The sequence below is a fragment of the Pseudozyma flocculosa genome (assembly GCF_000417875.1).
Source record: "Pseudozyma flocculosa PF-1 unplaced genomic scaffold scaffold00018, whole genome shotgun sequence".
Taxonomy (NCBI): domain Eukaryota; kingdom Fungi; phylum Basidiomycota; class Ustilaginomycetes; order Ustilaginales; family Ustilaginaceae; genus Pseudozyma; species Pseudozyma flocculosa.
In genome coordinates this window covers 57,215-74,175 of record NW_006920886.1, presented here as the reverse complement: position 1 = coordinate 74,175, position 16,961 = coordinate 57,215, and the positions used below count along the sequence as shown (strand labels likewise).

The window sequence follows — 16,961 nt, the reverse complement described above, 5'->3', positions numbered from 1 at the left end:
GGCTCGTCACGCTCATCCACATGCCACCGCGCAGGGCAAAGGCTGCGGCAGCCGCGGGCGAGCCCCATCAGCCACTCCCGACCGAGTCCAACCACATCGACACCCAACCGGCTGCCGTCGAGGTGACTGTCACGCCGGCAAGGCGGTCCGGCAACAGCGCCTCGGCCACCGACCAAAGGCAGCGATCCCAGACGCCCCTCCGGACCCCTGTCAGCGCGCTCAAGTCTTCCGCGACGAGCAGCAGGGCCACGCCCTCGGCGGCGAGGCGATCATTCACCATTGCCGTCCAAGACACTCCGGGCTTGCTATCCCGCAGTCAGAGCCCGGCAATGGCGAGCGCCGATGAAGGGAGCATCGCAAGCACCGACAGCCCGCTGAGGCGCAGCGGCAGGGCCAAGAAGCGCATCCGTTACGACCTTGACGTGCCAGACGACCAAACGGCAGAGGACGGCGACGCCTTTGTCCCTCCGCACGATGAGGATGCAGATCAATACGGCGACGGCGACGGCGATGACGATGCCGATGCAAGTCCATTTGAAGACCTCGACGACGACGATGATGCCGGCGGCAACGGCAATAGCAGACGCCGCACGCCGGCGAAGCGGACTCCGACCGCCAGGAAACCCCGTGCCTCATCGACCCCTGCCAAGGCCAAGGCCAAGGCCACCCCGACCAAGGCTGCGCTCGACGACGATGCCGACGACGCCGACGATCGGGGCTCGCTGCGCTCCTACTCCTACCTTGGCACCAACGCCGAGCACAAGGCCAGGTGGCAGAGCACGGCGAGCAAACAGAGGGCCTACAGCTACAGCCAGATGTGGCCCCTCTACCAGCCCCCGGACCTGCAGACCGCCGAGTCGGGAAAGGCGTACAATCTCGAGGACAACGAGGACGAGCCGGAGCAGGGCGATCAGGACGACGCGCGCCCCGGCATAACTTGGCCGCAGGACGGGCTGGCCAGGACCCGGCTGCAGGCGATGCCCTCGCTGCCCCACCGCCGGTTCCGCGTCCAGTACTGGTCGGCCATCTGCGGCCTGATCCCCGCCCTGCTGCTCCACGACATGATGTGGTGGCCGGGGAAGGGTTACGGATACAAGGAAGAACGGAACCGGGCCCGCTGGGCGCAAGAGAAGCGGCAGTCGGGCCAACACAGCGACGAGGCCAGGGTCGGCTGGCCGTTCCTCCACCCCTGCCTCGACGCCGCGTCCGTCAAGCTGCTGACCAACGACGAGGCCAGCGCCTTTGGTCCAGGTGCCAGGACGGCCTCCGACTCGCAGCGGCACCCCCTCGCGCACCCGATCCACATTAGCGGTTCGGCAGCCCCTCGAGCCGACCCGCAGACCCCCGGCAAGCGCAAGAAGGGTGCCGGCAAGGCCGTATCCGCTCGCACTAGCCCGGACGCCGACGACGCCGATGCAGATCCGGCCAGCGAAGCCGAGAGCGTCGCCGACGAGGCGGACGCCGAGGGCAGCGGCGGCCACAAGGTCGACATCGACCTCGCCGACCCCAAGTTCCGGGATTTGCAGAACCTTGGGCTCATGGAGCGATCCCAGGATCCGTCCGAGTCGCTGCGGGTGTGGCTCGGCCCTCACAGCGGGCAGCAGCAGGTCTCGCTCCTGCCGGGCACATCGACGCGGCTGGGCAACTACCTCGAGGGCAACGAGGGCCACATTCTCAACGCAGGTGGACACGTCTACGCGCTGGACTGGGTGCCGGTGCCCATCCACCTCGACCGGGGCAAGGAGTACGTCGCCGTGTCCGCTTCGCTCTCGCCGCGGCCGCTGACGTTCCTTGGGGCCAAGGGGCCGCGCCCGATGCCTGGTCGCATCCAGATCTGGAGCGTCTGTCCCGACAGTCGTGCCGAGGACGGCGCGGCTCGCAAGGGGCAGGCTGCGTTGGAGATGAGCCTCTGCGTCGATAGCGGGTCGGCGTTCCAGCTGGCGTGGTGTCCCGCCGGCCACGACTACCGCGAGGCTGCGAGCACTGCGAGCGGCGCCGATGAGGTCGAAGATGGCGGCGCTGATGAGCCGACCGCGATCCGAAGGCTCGGTCTGCTGGCGGGCGTTTTTGAAGACGGCACCGCGTCCATCTTTGCTCCACCGCACCCGGACGACGTGCGATGGTGCCATCGCCCGCAGCAGGGAAGCAAGGGAAAGGCGAGGGCCGACGAAGGCGCGTCGATGTCCATCAAGCTAGATCCTGTGGTGCGGCTGGAGCTCAAGTCGACGGCCGTCACCGCGCTCGACTGGGCCGGCGGCGAGCGGCTGGCGGTGGGCTGCGCCAACGGCTACATCGCCGTCTACGCCATCGGCGATGCGCTCCGCTCGGGCAACACGACCGGGCTGCGGCCGATGTACTACGCCTCGACCCACGCGTGCGCCATCACGTCGCTCTCGTGGTTCATGGCGCCCCCTATCGACGCCGATGGCATGCTGGACGTCCTGGCGCCGCCACACCTCATCTTTTCCGTCGGCCTCGACGGCAACGTGACGCTGTCCGACATGCTCAGCGGCAGCGTGGCCGTCAGCGAGCACCAGCGGCACGTCCACGGCTGCAGCGCCTTTATGCCCTTTCTCCAGAACCTCGCCAATGAGAATGGCGAGTCGGCCGCGGCCATGTTTGGCATGCGGCCCGATGAGGCCGGACGGCAGAGGGGCATCGCGGCGGTAGCGACCCGCGTCACGGCGCTGGGCACGAGCGCGTATCACCCCGTCGTCGCCGTTGGCAGTGCGGCGGGCGAGGTCAAGCTGAGCAACGCGCTCCGGGCCAGCAGGCGCAGCGGCAACGTCAAAGGACATACCGTCAGGGTGAGTGGAGAGGGCAGGCGGAGGGAAAAGTCCGTCTACGCCGAGTGTGTCCCGCTCACTGACCGATCGAGCGCGATCTTGGTCTTTTGTCGTGATGCTCTTCGATACGGTCTCGTGCGACGCGATCAATGCGACGCGATCGACAGGCCCAAACGCCGCTGTACCGTCTCGCGACCAACCGAAAGACGGGCGAGCTCAAGATGCACGACAACCTCGTCGTCGAGGTGAGTTGTCCCCTTTCGCCCCTGGCTCACTTCCTCATTCCTCCACCTCCTGACTCAAATCCTATCCGTGTCGATATCGCTGGCTGGCTGGCTGGCTGGCTGTCTGGCAGGCAACGACGACAAAGGAGGACCGGCAGGACAAGGCCTATTCCTCGCCGCCCGAGATTGGCATCACGGCGGCGTGCTGGAACCCTAATATCGGCAGGGCCCTCTTCCTCGCCACGGGCACCGGTTGCGGGCTGGTGAGGCTTGATTGGGCCGAGAATCGACTCAAGACCAAGGCGGCATCGGCGACGGCGACGAAGACGAAGACTGCGGCTGCGACGGAGGCCGGATGAGGCTGTGGAGCGACCTGCTGCGTTCCGGCGGGGTGGCAGCAGACGAGGAGGTCCGGCCAGACAGACAGAGGGGATACGCATTGTTGCTATTGCTGTGCTGTGCTGCCAACCAAAGGAATCGATCAGACGCTGCCCAGGCCCGCGCCCTCAGCGGCGAGCAGGTCGATGGCAACCTCGTCATCGAGGCCCATATCGGCGAAAAAGTTGCGCAGGCCCCTCGGATCCGCGCCGCCGAGATCGACGGAGCTGGTGGCGGGGTCGGTGGAGGCCTCGATACCGATGCCCCTATCGGCGAGGTGGGCGTACGAGGCGAGGAGGGCCTTTGCGGCGGGGAAGATGCCGGCGCACGGGAAGATGGCGAGCCTGAAACCGAGTCGCTGTACGTCGGTGGCGGTCCAGAGCGGGGATTTGCCGCCGGTGACGCAGTTGGCGAGGAGGGGCCAGTCTCCGAGAGCCTCGATGGCGGTGCGGGCCTGCTGGTCGGTCTGGATCCCTTCGAGGAAGCCCATTTCGGCGCCGGCATCGCGTGCGGCGCGGAGGCGGTCGAGGGCGTCGTCGAGGCCGAGCACGCCCAGCGCATCGGTGCGGGCGATGAGCAGGATGCGGTCGGCGGGCGCGCACGCCAGCTGGTCCTGGGCGTACTTTGCCGCCTTGATGCGCGCGATAAAGTCTTGCTTGGATACGAGCTGCTTTGAATCGAGGTGGCCGCACCGCTTCGAGGCGACTTGATCCTCGATGTGCAGTGCGGCGATCCCGGCCCGGTGGTATTCCTGTACCGTCCGAGCCTGTCGCGGTCGTGGGGCGAGGGCAGAGGTCGAAGAGGCATGATTGTGATTGTCAATCCGACCGACATGAGCATCCCACCACTGAACCACTGCACCACTCTGCTCCGCTGTGCGGGGATCGACTCACGACCTGGGGTGCACCTCCGAAGCCAACATCAGCATCCGCGATGACGGGCACGATGCGACGGGTGGACGAGGGAGAGGCGGGGGAGGCCATGATGGATACGCCGGCGGCCGAGACGATGTCGGCCATGCTGAGGAAGCCGAGGTCGGCGCGGGCGAGGCGCGAGGCCGAGGTGCCCGCCCCCGTCTGGTAGAGGGCGGTGTGGCCCGCCTTGATGGCCATCCGCGCGCTGATGCCGTCGTACACGCCCGGCGCCACGACGATGCCCGGCCCCGGGAGCTGGCGTCGGAGCTCCGCCGCCCCTGTCGTCGTCGTGGACTGTGCCGCCGTCGTCGTCGTTGTCGTTGCGGGTTGGGTCGCCATCGCGTGATGTTGCTTGCTTTTGGTGAGGAGAGGACCAGGCGATGGTGATGGTGGCGAGGAGCAGCAAAAGAAGAAACATCACCAGGCGGCCTGTCTCTGAGCCGGGTTTAACGACACGTCACGCCGCACTCGCCGCCTCCACATGCCTCCTGCCAGACGGACCCTCAGGACCCGGCCGCCACCACCGCCACCACCGGCGCTCCCTGATCCCGCTCCTGCGCCAGCCACGATGAGTGTGACCCCTTTTCGTAGTGACCAACGACGACAGCGACATGCCGAGCGCCTCGACGAGTCGCTTCATCACCTCGACCTGCCCATCATCGTTCACCGAGCCCTCCACGAAGCCCGTTCGGCTCCGAGGTCAGATCGACATGGACGAGGAGGCGGGCACGGCGCAACGGCCTGCAAAATCAGCGAGACGGCCCGTTCTCCTCCCTTGCTATCGGGAAGCGACGGGCGGCGGATCAGACTGCATGCGGACAAGAGCGGGTGGGACGACGACGAGGAGCGTCAACGGGTATCCTTGCTTGCTTCTAGAAAGAAGAAGAGTGGGAGGATAACTACTCGCCACCACGCACGGCAGCTGCGCCTCCGCCCTTGACCTTACGGCGATTGGATCCTCGGAGGCAAACACACCGGCCTTGTTCCACCCAAAGGCGCTCAGGTGATGGTCAGGTGAAGCGCCCCTTTGCTCCTGAAGGCACGGCAGACGCGTCTTTGCAATCTATGGCAGTGAAACTGCACACCCGCGCCTCACCGGGCCGGGCCCAGACGCGCCTCGAGCGGTATCCTTCCTTGCCCGGGTCTCCTGGCCGGTCTGAGACAGAGGCACTTTATCTCTCTGTGTGCTCGGTGGTGGCCTGGTTCCAGGTGGGCCGGCGTACAGGGCAAGGCACTGGCCAGGCACCGAGCGGGTGGCCGTTTGCGGCAAAGTCGCGCCCAGTCGTCCTTCCTCGCCAGGTCAGGCGGTGCAAACGGCTGTGGCGTCGTCGTCGTCGTCGTCGTCGTCGTCGGGCAACGAGAAGGAAGAGCTTCGACGGATGAACGAAACAACCAACGAATGACTCCGCCGTCGTACTGGGGCCCGTACGGTACGGCCACCGACTTCCGCTGCAAGGTAGATCATGGTGAATTTCACCCACGCCATGGCATGGCACGGCATGCTGCCCTGGCCTGCCCTGACTTGTCTCAGTCAAGCAGGACAGGGCAGCGCAGGCAAGAGCAAGGTACGCCGACGGTGTTTTGCTGAATGGTCGCATGCAGCAGCGACGTGGCCGGCAAGCCGGCACCGGTATCCCGGTTGATCCTCGTCGGTCGGGGTTCCATACGGACATACACAGGGCGACACGGCAATGCGGAACCGCGTTGCAGTGGGCTGTGCGCGTTGCGCTGGCCCTTCAGGACTCGGCATGCTACCAAAACCCCCTCTGTGGGAAGGAGCTCCGATATCCACTCCGGCATCCACTCTATCTTGCTACGGCACGGGGCGCACACGACGGAGTTGGTGCGTGGCCGACGTGGTGTACATACATTTGGCTTTTGTAAGCACGCGCAAACCAAGACTCTTGCCTGCGGCCTGCGTCGGGGTTTCGGAAGTGTGAGAGGGTCTGTGGCGCGACGGCCGGCGCCAACCTGCACTTGCGCTCGCGTTCTCGCACGACCTATGCTGGGTGATTCGGCCTTACCCTACCTCGTCCTGTTGCGCAAGTACCGTACCGTGGCAGTGGCAGTGGCGATGGCGGTGGCGGTGGCGGGGCGACGGTGGCGGTCGGACGAATGCGGGGATGTTGAGTGCTTCGACCACGAGTGCCAAGCGAGTCGCCTATACATACAGACAGTATCCTCTACTGTGCTGTAGGTACGAGACACTTTCTACCCGCAGTGGCTTGGCCCGCCATCCCTCTCTGGCCTGGCGTTGGGCCGCCGCGCTGATTTTGCGCGGGTAGAAGTTGATGTCGCCCCGGCCGAGCCACAAGGCTGGGTTGTGGGAACAGAGGGATAGCTTGTCTTTGAAAGGCGGCAGGAGCGTCGGTGCCTGGTCCCAAGTTCAGACTGACAAGGTTGAACAAGAGGCGTGCAGACCGAGATGCCGGAACGCCAAGACTCTCTGCGCCGGGCCAGCACGATACCATACGATCACGGCAGGGCATCGTAAGACGCCGTGACGGCGACGATGACGACGACGATGGCGATGGCGATGGCAGGGTTCGGTTACCTATCGGCGGATGCGCTGGGTGAATCGTCATGACGGTGTGCGGCGCCCGATACGATGTGATGCCGGGCGAGCAAGGGAGGAAGCTTTGCCTGCTTGCTTGTTTTGCTTTGCGGCTCGACTCTGCTGGCGTGAACGAGTCGCCAGGAGGCGATGCAGCGTAGAAAATAGGGGCACCCTGCATGCAGCGCAGCCAGCGAACCTGCATCGCCGTCGTTGGCATACGCACGAGCCCACATGCTCGGCCAGGCCAGGCCACGCCAAGCGAGCCAAGGCCAGGCCTTCACGAACGTCAGAGTACATCCGCACAGCTCAACCTGGCCAGGCCCCACGACGACGCGGGAGAAGCCATCTCAATCTGAAACATGGGCTGCAGCTGTCAAAATGGTTCTTCGCTCGCTCGACGGTACCGGTAGCCGTCGGCCTGCTCCATCTTTCGATCAAAGGTACAGCTGCTTCGAGGGGTGGGTTGCCTCTCGACCGGGCCCGCCGATTCCGTCGCAGCATCGTAAGGTATCACGTCGCCCTTGCCTCGATGCTGATCGCACAGCGACCGAGGTTGCGCTTCCAATCACTACCCCCACCCGTACGCAGGACCCATGACATGGCGCGATTCAGTCGGGGACTCGGTCGACCGGGTGGCTCAAATGCCGCGCACGACCAACCTTGCTCAGCCCACTTTCGAGAGCGGCATCAAAAGCGACTCGGTCGGAGCCAGGCTATGCTCATCCAGCGGCTTGGCTAAGCCGTCTGCGTCGACAGAGGGGGATGCCGTCGTCGAGCAACGACCTTTTTCATCTCCCGAGTCTCCGCTCCGCTCCTCCTTATGGCAGGCAGGCAGACGATGAGGCAGGCGGGCAGGTCGACTCAAGCTCGAAATTAGAGCTGCCCTCTCGTGGTCCCTCTCTACGATGCGGTACCGTGCGCAAGGCACGGTCCAGTGGCCGCACGGACATACATGAACCAGAGGAAAAGGGTCACCTTCTCCTTTCGGCCGACCGACCGCTGCAGTACGTGTTGATTGCCTGCCATCCTTCGGACCATACCGGCCGACGGTTCATGCCCCCTTCCCTTTGAGGTTGGCAGGGCAAGGTGGCGTGGCGAAATTTTCGTCGAGTCAAAGCAATGCTGCCCGTTCCGCGCCACGGGCTCGTCCCCATACAGCAGCGGCGCGGCCGTGCCACGAGATGACCACCAAACATGTCTCGGACCTACAGCTCAGCAGACTCTATCCATCCCCCCCATCCTGCGCGACCTTACCCGGCTGCCGTATTTGGGGGCCAGGCATCAGGAACGCGACAGGCTCGGGACGGGTCGGGAGCATGCCAGTGCCAAGGGATGTCGAAAAGGCCCCGACCTACCGGTCAAGGTGCGACAAGGCGGCTCATCCTACGGGAACCGCTTGCCGTCGATCCCGGTCACGAGTCCCACCTACGGTAGACGACCAAAGCGAGGAGCGACGACGTGAGGATGCTGTCAAGATGAATAGGCTAGCGCAGGGATCCCAGTGTGCGAGGCGGGCCACAGTGCAGCTCCCAACCAAGCATGAAGCCGCGGAGGTGTTGCACGTCTGGCGTGTGGCACTCGTTACCAGAGAGTGTAGTTCCTCCCCCGCCCAGCCGCCCGCCTTTCGGGCCTTCTGCAGCCCTACCCTTCGCCTCGACTCGGCCTCGCCCCTCTCTCTGCGGCACGCAAGTTTTGCCGCCTTGGCCGCCGTTCTCTTGCGGCGCCGACGGCTAGGTCATGCTTGCCCGCAGAGAGGCAGAGCAGTAAGTAGTGGCAAGCTTGACGGATCGCTTGTGTTGCTGTCAGGGGGCAAAGACGGGTAATGAAAGGGCGCAGCGGCGCGCAATCACTGCGAGCCAGTACCTCGCCTCAGCATCCCGTCGCTTCGCACTCTCTAGTCGCAAAACGCCCTGCCTGGCCCATCTGATGCGGTCGCGCTCTCTATACCATATCATGTCAATTCCTCTGCGCAATCTCGCTTCTCCAAGGGGGGCCGGGAGGGCTCTGCAAGCTAAACGCCTCCTCTGTCTTTGGCGTGAGAGAGGGGAGGCGACGTGCCACAGGGCGTCGCAGAGGGGCTGCCTTCGTTCTGCAAAGCTACAGTACGAAGAAGGGCTTTCGCACCGGTCAAGGTGGAAACATGCTTCGGTGCTCAGCTTCTTTCTTCCCTTCAACGACCGAATCACGCCCGTGTGGTCTGACAGCGAGCTGCCGGTAGCGGTGGCACGCACGAGCGTAGGGACGCGGCGGCCAGCGGCTGGCAAGGCCTGGCCTGGCGCAGCCTGGGCTGCTGCGGGCGAGTGGATCCGCTTGCAGAGGGGCGGCCTACATGGCCCTGGCCTGGCCAACAGCGCGCGTTACCCCCACCGCGCTGCCGCCAAGGGACGTTCCAAACGCCCGTTCTTTCGAACCAGACGAGAGGGGTGTCGAGAAGATTCTTGTGTCGACATCATCTCGTCGTACCGTAAGGTGTACCGTAGGCAATATAAAATGTCGACTTCTCTGACGGACGCATTCGGACTGCCAGCCAGCGTTCGATGCCGACACCTGCTGTTGATGGGCCAAAGGGCAGGGCGTTGGAGCATCCTGGACCGCCCGCCGCCCCTTTGGAACGCCCGCCTCCGCGCTGGGTGCGTGCGCCTCCAGCTTACCCGGCTTTCGACTCCGAGACATGGCGTTCACTTTGCAGGTGGCAAGGCCTCGATATGGACGTGTTCCTCAGGCTCTGCCACACGTCCACACGACCACGAAAGCCCAGACGAGCTCGATGGCGGCGAGGCGTGCGACTGAGAACACTCTTGTAGGCAGGCCGGAGTGGCTGAGCTCTGTCTCTGTTTGTCGCTGGACCGCCCTATGTCGGAAGCACCCAAGGACTCAGGGGCCCTGCGTCCGCAGCGGCGAATCTCGACACCGCCCTTGCCCGCCTTGCCTGGGAAGCTTCCGGTCCCGCGCGACCGAGACCTGTTGCCCTTCCCCTGCCGACCTCGAAGACGCGGGAGCTCCCGCTGGCGGCCTTGCTGCTCATAACGCCCCTTTTCCCTGTTCCCGCTCGCCCGAGCTAGGTCCTCGAGGCTGTCGCCGTCTCCGCCGCCGCCTAGGTCGATGGCAGCGTTGCGGCGATGGCCGTGTGCTCGCGGCCGGCTCGGCTGGCCATCGCTAGCCTCTCCAGTCGGTGTCGACGGCTGGCAGGCGGGGGGAGACGCTGGACGCAGCCTTGGTTGCAAGCAACCAAGCGGCCGGGCAAGCCAAACAAGCAGCCAAGAGAAATCTTGGACCCGAAGACTCGTCATCGGGCCGCGTCAAATCATGGCCTGCGTCCTTCCCGCACCATCGAGGATTTGTCGGTGCTCTGGCCGGCCTTGGCCTTGCCCTCAGAAGACCTTACCTAGCCTTATGGCCTTTTGTTTGCGCCTCTCATCGACGGGAGAAAGAGGCCTCTCTTCTTCCTGCGTTCAGGGTCTCGACCGACCGAGCGGGCCTGATCCCGGCCTGGTGGTGGCTGGGGGCCATCAGCCATTGATTCATTCTTCCCGCCGCGGCCGGCGCTTGAGTCGAGCACGGCCAGGCCAGGCCTCGCCTCTGGTCGAGCAGAGCATGCCAAGCCGTCGAGAGCCGTTCCGATGCAGGCCGCCTCGACAGGACGGTGACATCCGGTGCGGCCTTCGCCGACCATGGACGGGTCCGCCGCTCTCCCCGGTCGAGACGAGGCCGGCCGTTCTTCGATGGAAGAAGAAGAAGCAGGCAGAGGGGACAAACCACCGACAACCATCGCAGCGGCAGCCCGTCGAGGTGGGAGCCGTTTGCAGCGAGCGTCGATCCCGGGCGTCGCTCGCAGCGAGGGCGACGCTAGAGCTTACGCTTGTGTCATTTTCGCCTTTCCACCCCGGCAAGCAGGCGACCAAGCAAGCAAGCAGCAAGCGGCGGCCGCTCTCTCGGGACGCAACCGAGGCCGCTACCGCCCCGCCCCCATCGTCAGTCGACGTGGTCGACCCTCCCCATATCGGACCCTTGGCCGACGGGGACGCAGCGGCATACCCGCATCACGACCATGGACCAAGCAGCTCGGGCGAGACCAGGCCAGGCAAGCCAGCATCGGTGGAGCCGTGCAAGGGCGAGCAGCATCTCGGGCGGGCCGAGGGCGCAAGCGGGGAGCAAGGAACGGGCGGTCGGACCCACGGCGGGCGAGGGCCGACCATGGCCTGGCCTGGCCCGCTAACTTACGGCCAGCTGCACGCTTGCGTGTGCATGGGGGCGCGGCTCGAAAACTTCAAGTTGCGACAGGCAGCGCAAGCGGGCTGCTGCTGCTGGCTGGGACCCCCAAGGCGTCGGCCGCCCCCTGGCCGCCCTCGCCGCTGGCTGGCTGGCTGCTTGCTACCAGGCTCGACTTTTTTGTGGCCCCGACCTGCCTGGCCCGCCCAAGCTGCTGGCTGCTTGCCCCCCCTCCTGTTGCGGCCCTCGAACCCTAACCCTGGCCCCTCGACCTCCCCGGCCTGCCCGACCTGCTCTCGACTTGCTCCTCTCGTCCTGGTCCTGGTCCTCATCCTACCTCCTACCTCCGAGACCACCACCAAGCAAGCAAGCTGCTACGACCACGACCCCTCCCCTTTCCCTACCTACACAGCCAACCGCCCCTCGTCTTTGTCCACCTGCTGCTCCCTGGCCCGCGCTCCCCATCCACCCTCGACCACCTCTAGCTTCCCGCCTCACTTCCGACCGACGGCTGCCGCCAGAGGACACGACTACGCCGCTATCGCTCAGCCGGATCCAGACCGGCCACCCTCGCCACGACACCCTCCTAAGCCACCCCTGCCTGTCCGTCGGCAACTCCCCCCGCCCACTTGCGACCTTCGTCTCACGCTCGTTGCGCAGCCCGACAACTTGTGTCCGCCCCACATCCTCGCCTTGACGACGCAAACGGAGACTCGTTCATCGCCGCTGCTCCCGCGACACCGCGCCCCAGACGAACCTTGACGACTAGCGGCCACCCGCGCAGCTAAGCCCCCGGCTCTTTAGCCTACCTAACGACTTGACCGGATTCGGCCCCGCTCCGGCTCTCGCTGCCCGCACATCGCATCGTCGCATCACCTTCCATCCTCTGCAACGACCCGCCTTACGACCATCACGACCGCTTCTGCATCGGCCCTATCATCCAGCTCATTGTATCGCCTCTGAAGCGACAACAGCGACCTCGATTCGTCTCGACACGCGTCCCCTGACTTCAGCGGCATATTCTCGCTCTGTCAGACCAGGGCTTTTGATTCGACATTCGACCGTCCGCGGGATCCCGCGTTCCCGACATCGACGTCAACCTCTGGGCTAATTGACACCGTCGCCGACCTATCGGCTCGCCCGCCAAGATGGTGAGTCCCCTCCTGCGCTGTTGCCAGACATCTGCCTTGGGACGCGAGCATCTCTTCTTACGCTGTCGCTTTTGCCTTCCGATGCCCCTCTCGACCGCAGCCCAACATTGCGCTACCCTCGCGCTCACCCTTGCTAGGTGCAAGGCGGTCCTCGAAGGAACAGTCGCCTTCGCCTCCGACGCGATCCACCTCGCGCGCGGCGGCGCAGCCTCTGGCCGGTCCGAGCGCCTCGTCGCCGACCCGCCCCGTCGTGTCCGGTGCCCAGCTGTCGGAGCAGTATGCGCTGCTCGAGAAGCTCGGCACGGGCAGCTTCGGCACCGTGTACAAGGGCATGCACAAGGAGACCAAGCAGATTGTCGCCATCAAGCAGATTGACCTCGAGGACTCCGACGACGACATCAGCGAGATCCAGCAGGAGATCGCCCACCTCGCTCAGTGCGACAGCGAGTGGGTGACGCGCTACTACGGCAGCTTTGTCAAGGGCTACAAGCTCTGGATCATCATGGAGTATCTGGCGGGCGGCTCGTGCCTCGACCTCTTAAAGGCGGGGCCCTTTTCCGAGGCCCACATCGCCATCGTCTGCCGCGAGCTATTGCTCGGGCTCGAGTACCTGCACAACGAGGGCAAGATCCACCGCGACATCAAGGCGGCCAACGTGCTGCTGTCGGCGAGCGGCAAGGTCAAGCTGGCCGACTTTGGCGTGGCGGCGCAGCTCAGCAACAACAAGTCGAGGAGGAACACGTTTGTCGGCACGCCCTTCTGGATGGCGCCCGAGGTGATCCGGCAGGCGGGCTACGACTTCAAGGCCGACATCTGGTCGCTCGGCATCTCGGCCATCGAGATGGCCAAGGGAGAGCCGCCGCTGGCCGAGTACCACCCGATGCGCGTCCTCTTCCTCATCCCCAAGGCCAAGAGCCCCACGCTCGAGGGCAACTTTTCGGCCGCGTTCAAGGACTTTGTCGACCTCTGCCTGATCAAGGACCCCAAGCACCGCCCCACGACCAAGGAGCTGCTCCAGCACCGCTTCATCAAGTACGCCAAGAAGACGTCGATGCTGACCGAGCTCATCGAGCGGCACCAGGAGTGGAAGGCGCGCGGCGCCACCCGGGGCGGCGCCATTGTGCGCGACCAGATGCACGCTGCCGAGCTCTCGGAGTCGACCATGGGCGGCACCATGATGAGCGAGTGGCAATTCGACACGATGCGCTCGCGGGCGTCGATGTATGACGAGCCCGAGGAGGACGAGGACGGCGATCGCGAGTCGATCGACGTGTGGGCGCGGCAAGGGCGCGGCCCGCCAGAGGACGGCGAGGATCGGGCCGGCTACGCCACGGTCCGCGGCACCCGACCCGCAGAGGACCTGATGCACGCGATGGAGTCGACGCTCAAGGGGCTGCCGGGCAAGGGCATCAGCTCCCGCAGATCCTCGGCCGAGGACAGCAACGACGACGTGTCGGACATCTACAACGGCGCCGACGACAGCGGTGACAACCTGAGCGGCGCCTCGAGCACGCCAGCGACATCGACGGCGTCCGGGCCGAGCACGCCCGCCGACCAGCTGCAGACAAAGCAGAACCTCGACGGGCGCGGCTCGATCCACGTCGATGCCCTCCGCCAGTCGTTCCGGGGCATGCAGCCGGGCGGGTTCGGCGGCGACAGCCTGCTCTCGCCACCGATGCCGCACGCCGACTCGGGGATCGAGATCGAGACAGCAGCGGCCACCATGGCCTCGTCGGCGGGAGGCACGCGGGCGCTCGAGAGCATGCGGGCGGCGGGCAAGGTGACGCCATCGAGCAGCCGGCGGAACCTGCACGACGCGTCGACGCCGCGGTCGAGGCGCAGCAGCTGGAACGAGCGGCACGACATCAACGGCACCATCCTCAAGGAGGGCGACGTCGCCAGCGGCCTCGATACGCTCCGCCCCGTCCGGCGGCTCGACGCCAACGGCTCGGCCAAGCTGAGCAACGAGTACATTGGCAGCTGGCGGAACGGCACGCCTCCGACGAACCCGGCAGACCAGGCCTCGGACTCGCCGAGACGCAGCCGGCACGGCTCCGGGTCGGGGTCTGGGTCTGGATCTGTGCCTGGGTCCGGGCCAGGGTCGATCCCGGAGGAGGACTCGGCGGGGGCGTCGCTGGTGCACAACGTCATCCTGCCCGTGCTCGACCGCGCGCGGCGGGACGACATGGACGCGCGCGAGATTGAGGCGCTCGCCATGATCTCCAAGGGCTTCGAGGATCTGAGCCTGCTCAACTCGAGGCTGGCCTACTCGACGATTGTCGACCTGCTGCTCAGCATCAACAACGACCAGCGCGCCCGAGAGAACCTGACGTCGACGTTCCGGCAGCGCCTCTCTGGGCCCTCGGCCGCCTCTCCGATCGGCAAGGCGCAGCAGCAGCAAGCCGAGGAGGAGGTGCAACGCTCGCCCATTGCCGACCTCCTCTACGGCCGGTGGATGGAGGGCCTCCGCTCGCGCTGGTACGGCTGAGCCCGAGAGCCGGCCGTGCACGGACATTCTCGACGTTGCGATGCCGCCCTCGGCGCGCTTGGCCGCCTCCACCACCGCCGCCACCCGTTTTATCCCAATCATCATCCGGACAATTGCAACGCCAACCACCCTCCGCCCCCTTCTACCTCTACCTCTACCTCTCCCTCTCTTTCTCTGCTCCTCTTCGCCTGCAACCCTGCTATTGCCCACCAGCGCCCCTTTTCCTTTTCCCTCGCACACACTCCTGTCTTCTCGACCCTAGCCTCGCTCCCCCCCTTCCCTCTCCATCCCCAGCCTCATCTTCATCCCCACCCGCCCGTCCACCACTTTGTCAATCTGTACTTGTTTCGTCCCCAACCTGTTTCTCCTCCTACCCGGCGCATCTCCATTTCCTCGTGCCCCGCCTTTGCACCCTACTCTGTTGCCTTTGGACAATCCCCCTCCCCCTTTTTCTCGTTACGACAACCACGACGACGATGACGATGATGATGATGATGATGATGATGATGACTTTGCAATGACGATCTCTCTTGAAAATGCGTCAGCCTAGACTGGGCTGACCCGCTCGTTGTTGCACAGGGAGAGGTATGGGATGGATGGACTGACGTACCTCGCCTCTCACTCTCGCCTCTCTCTGTCTCTCTCCATATTCGCAGGTCAAGAATGAGGGAATCAAGAAAGGAGACCATGACGGTAAACCGGTAAGGGATGAGGAGGAGGGGATCAAAAGGGTGTATGTACAACCGACCAAACAGGACGGGACGGAACGGGAACGGGAACGGGGAGAGAAGGAAAAAAACCGAGGTAGGCAGGTATGTAGGGGTGGTCGAGCGCGTACGACGTCAATGGTGGCATTGGACAGACACCCCACCGGTCTAGCACAGCCGCCGCTGGTGGGGGTGGGTTGACATGGTGCCTGCCTAGTTTGCACTGTCGCCCTGACCGCCAGCAAGCACTTTTTCGAGGTTGTTGGATTCCGATTCGGCCTCTCGGATCGTCTGGCGTAGCTTTTCCACTTCCTCCCTGTTTGGCGTGCTGCCGTGTTGCGGTGATGAAGCAGGGTGGAGCAGAGCAGGACGGGGGTAGGATGATGTTTGGGAACGTCAGCATGTTGCTGCGCAGTCAAACAGGCATCGGCAGGGCCAAGACGACATCGCCCCAAAACACGGCACTCACGCATCGTTGGTCTTGAGGCGGTTGATGAGGCTGTGGGTAAGGGCAATGGCAAACGCGGGCACAAGGGTCAGTCGCTGCTGCTGCTGCTCCTGCCGCCGAGCGAGCCAGGCCCCTCTGCGCGTCCTGCCGTCCACGCCACGACGACTCACCGGATACCATTGACAGCCTTCTTGAAGGTCCTCTTGGCGTTGAAGGCGCTCTTGATGTCGGGCAGCAGGTCCTTTTGCTGGCCCTGGGTGGCCCCCTCGACCGTCTGCCCTCCGCTTTGGAGCCAGGGATGTTGGAGCGCCTGCTTGGCCGTCATCCGCGCCGCCGGGTCCGTGGTGAGCAGCTTGTTGATAAAGTCCTTTGCCTGGTCCGACACGCCCTCCCAGTATATCGCGGGCTCGAAGCGGTAATCGGCGTTGATGATGGCCTGCATCTCCTCCATGGTCGTGTCGCGGTCAAAGGGCGTGTAGCCACACAGCAGAAAGTAGGTGATGACGCCGATTGCCCCTGCAGACGTGTCGGCATGAGGACATGAAGAGAGAGAGAGAGAGAGAGAGAAAAAGAGAGAGTGCGATGAGGAGGGCACAGCGACCGGTCAGAAGTCGGCGGGGGCAGGCAGGCACGCGGAATGGGCTCGAGGAGCAACAACTCACACATATCGACTGGCTTTCCGTGGCCGCTGCAGAGGGGATGCGCAGAGGGGCAAAAGAGGGACCAGAGCAGCTCCGGGTCAAAATTCGCTGGCTTCCGCTGTGCGCCCGCCGCGGCCGACGACGACGACGACGACGACGACGACTCACGTCTTTTTAAAAATCTCGGGCGCCATGTAGCCCGGGGTGCCGCAGGTGGTGCTGAGGACGGTGATTTTCTCGTCGTCGACGACTCGTGAGAGGCCAAAGTCGGCGATGAGGAGGTCAGACTCTTCGGTCTTGTCTCGGAAGAGGAGGTTCTCGGGCTTGAGGTCTGGGGGCGGGTGGGGGAGAGGAGGTGGGTGGAAAGCAATGAGAAGGACACAGAGGGACGGAGAGAGAGAGAGAGAGAGAGAGAGAGAGAGAGAGAGAGAGAGAGAGAGAGAGAGAGAAGACGTCGG

General features: G+C 64.8%; 4 protein-coding genes across 4 annotated transcripts in view; 2 read left to right on the top strand and 2 right to left on the bottom strand.

Moving 5' to 3' along the window:
- Nucleotides 1–20: 20 nt before the first annotated feature.
- On the top strand, nt 21–3,369 carry PFL1_05112 (uncharacterized protein; the record flags this gene model as incomplete). Its single annotated transcript, XM_007882642.1, has 3 exons — nt 21–2,807; nt 2,954–3,031; nt 3,142–3,369. 3 exons carry the CDS (start codon nt 21–23, stop codon nt 3,367–3,369), a joined length of 3,093 nt encoding a protein of 1,030 aa, XP_007880833.1.
- Nucleotides 3,370–3,491: 122 nt separating this feature from the next.
- PFL1_05111 (uncharacterized protein) lies at nt 3,492–4,641 on the bottom strand (the record flags this gene model as incomplete). Its single annotated transcript, XM_007882641.1, has 2 exons — nt 3,492–4,154; nt 4,282–4,641. 2 exons carry the CDS (start codon nt 4,639–4,641, stop codon nt 3,492–3,494), a joined length of 1,023 nt encoding a protein of 340 aa, XP_007880832.1.
- A 7,575-nt stretch (nt 4,642–12,216) lies between these two features.
- Nucleotides 12,217–14,707, top strand: PFL1_05110 (uncharacterized protein; the record flags this gene model as incomplete). The annotated part of the gene is made up of 2 exons (XM_007882640.1): nt 12,217–12,219; nt 12,320–14,707. 2 exons carry the CDS (start codon nt 12,217–12,219, stop codon nt 14,705–14,707), a joined length of 2,391 nt encoding a protein of 796 aa, XP_007880831.1.
- A 920-nt stretch (nt 14,708–15,627) lies between these two features.
- Nucleotides 15,628–16,961, bottom strand: part of PFL1_05109 (uncharacterized protein) — a gene marked incomplete at both ends in the record, with an annotated part of 2,167 nt that continues 833 nt past the window's right edge. Inside the window, 5 exons of the mRNA XM_007882639.1 lie at nt 15,628–15,742; nt 15,884–15,913; nt 16,033–16,378; nt 16,525–16,550; nt 16,672–16,834. Of these exons, the coding sequence (XP_007880830.1) occupies nt 15,628–15,742; nt 15,884–15,913; nt 16,033–16,378; nt 16,525–16,550; nt 16,672–16,834 (680 nt within the window). The remainder of the gene's footprint in view (nt 15,743–15,883; nt 15,914–16,032; nt 16,379–16,524; nt 16,551–16,671; nt 16,835–16,961) is intronic.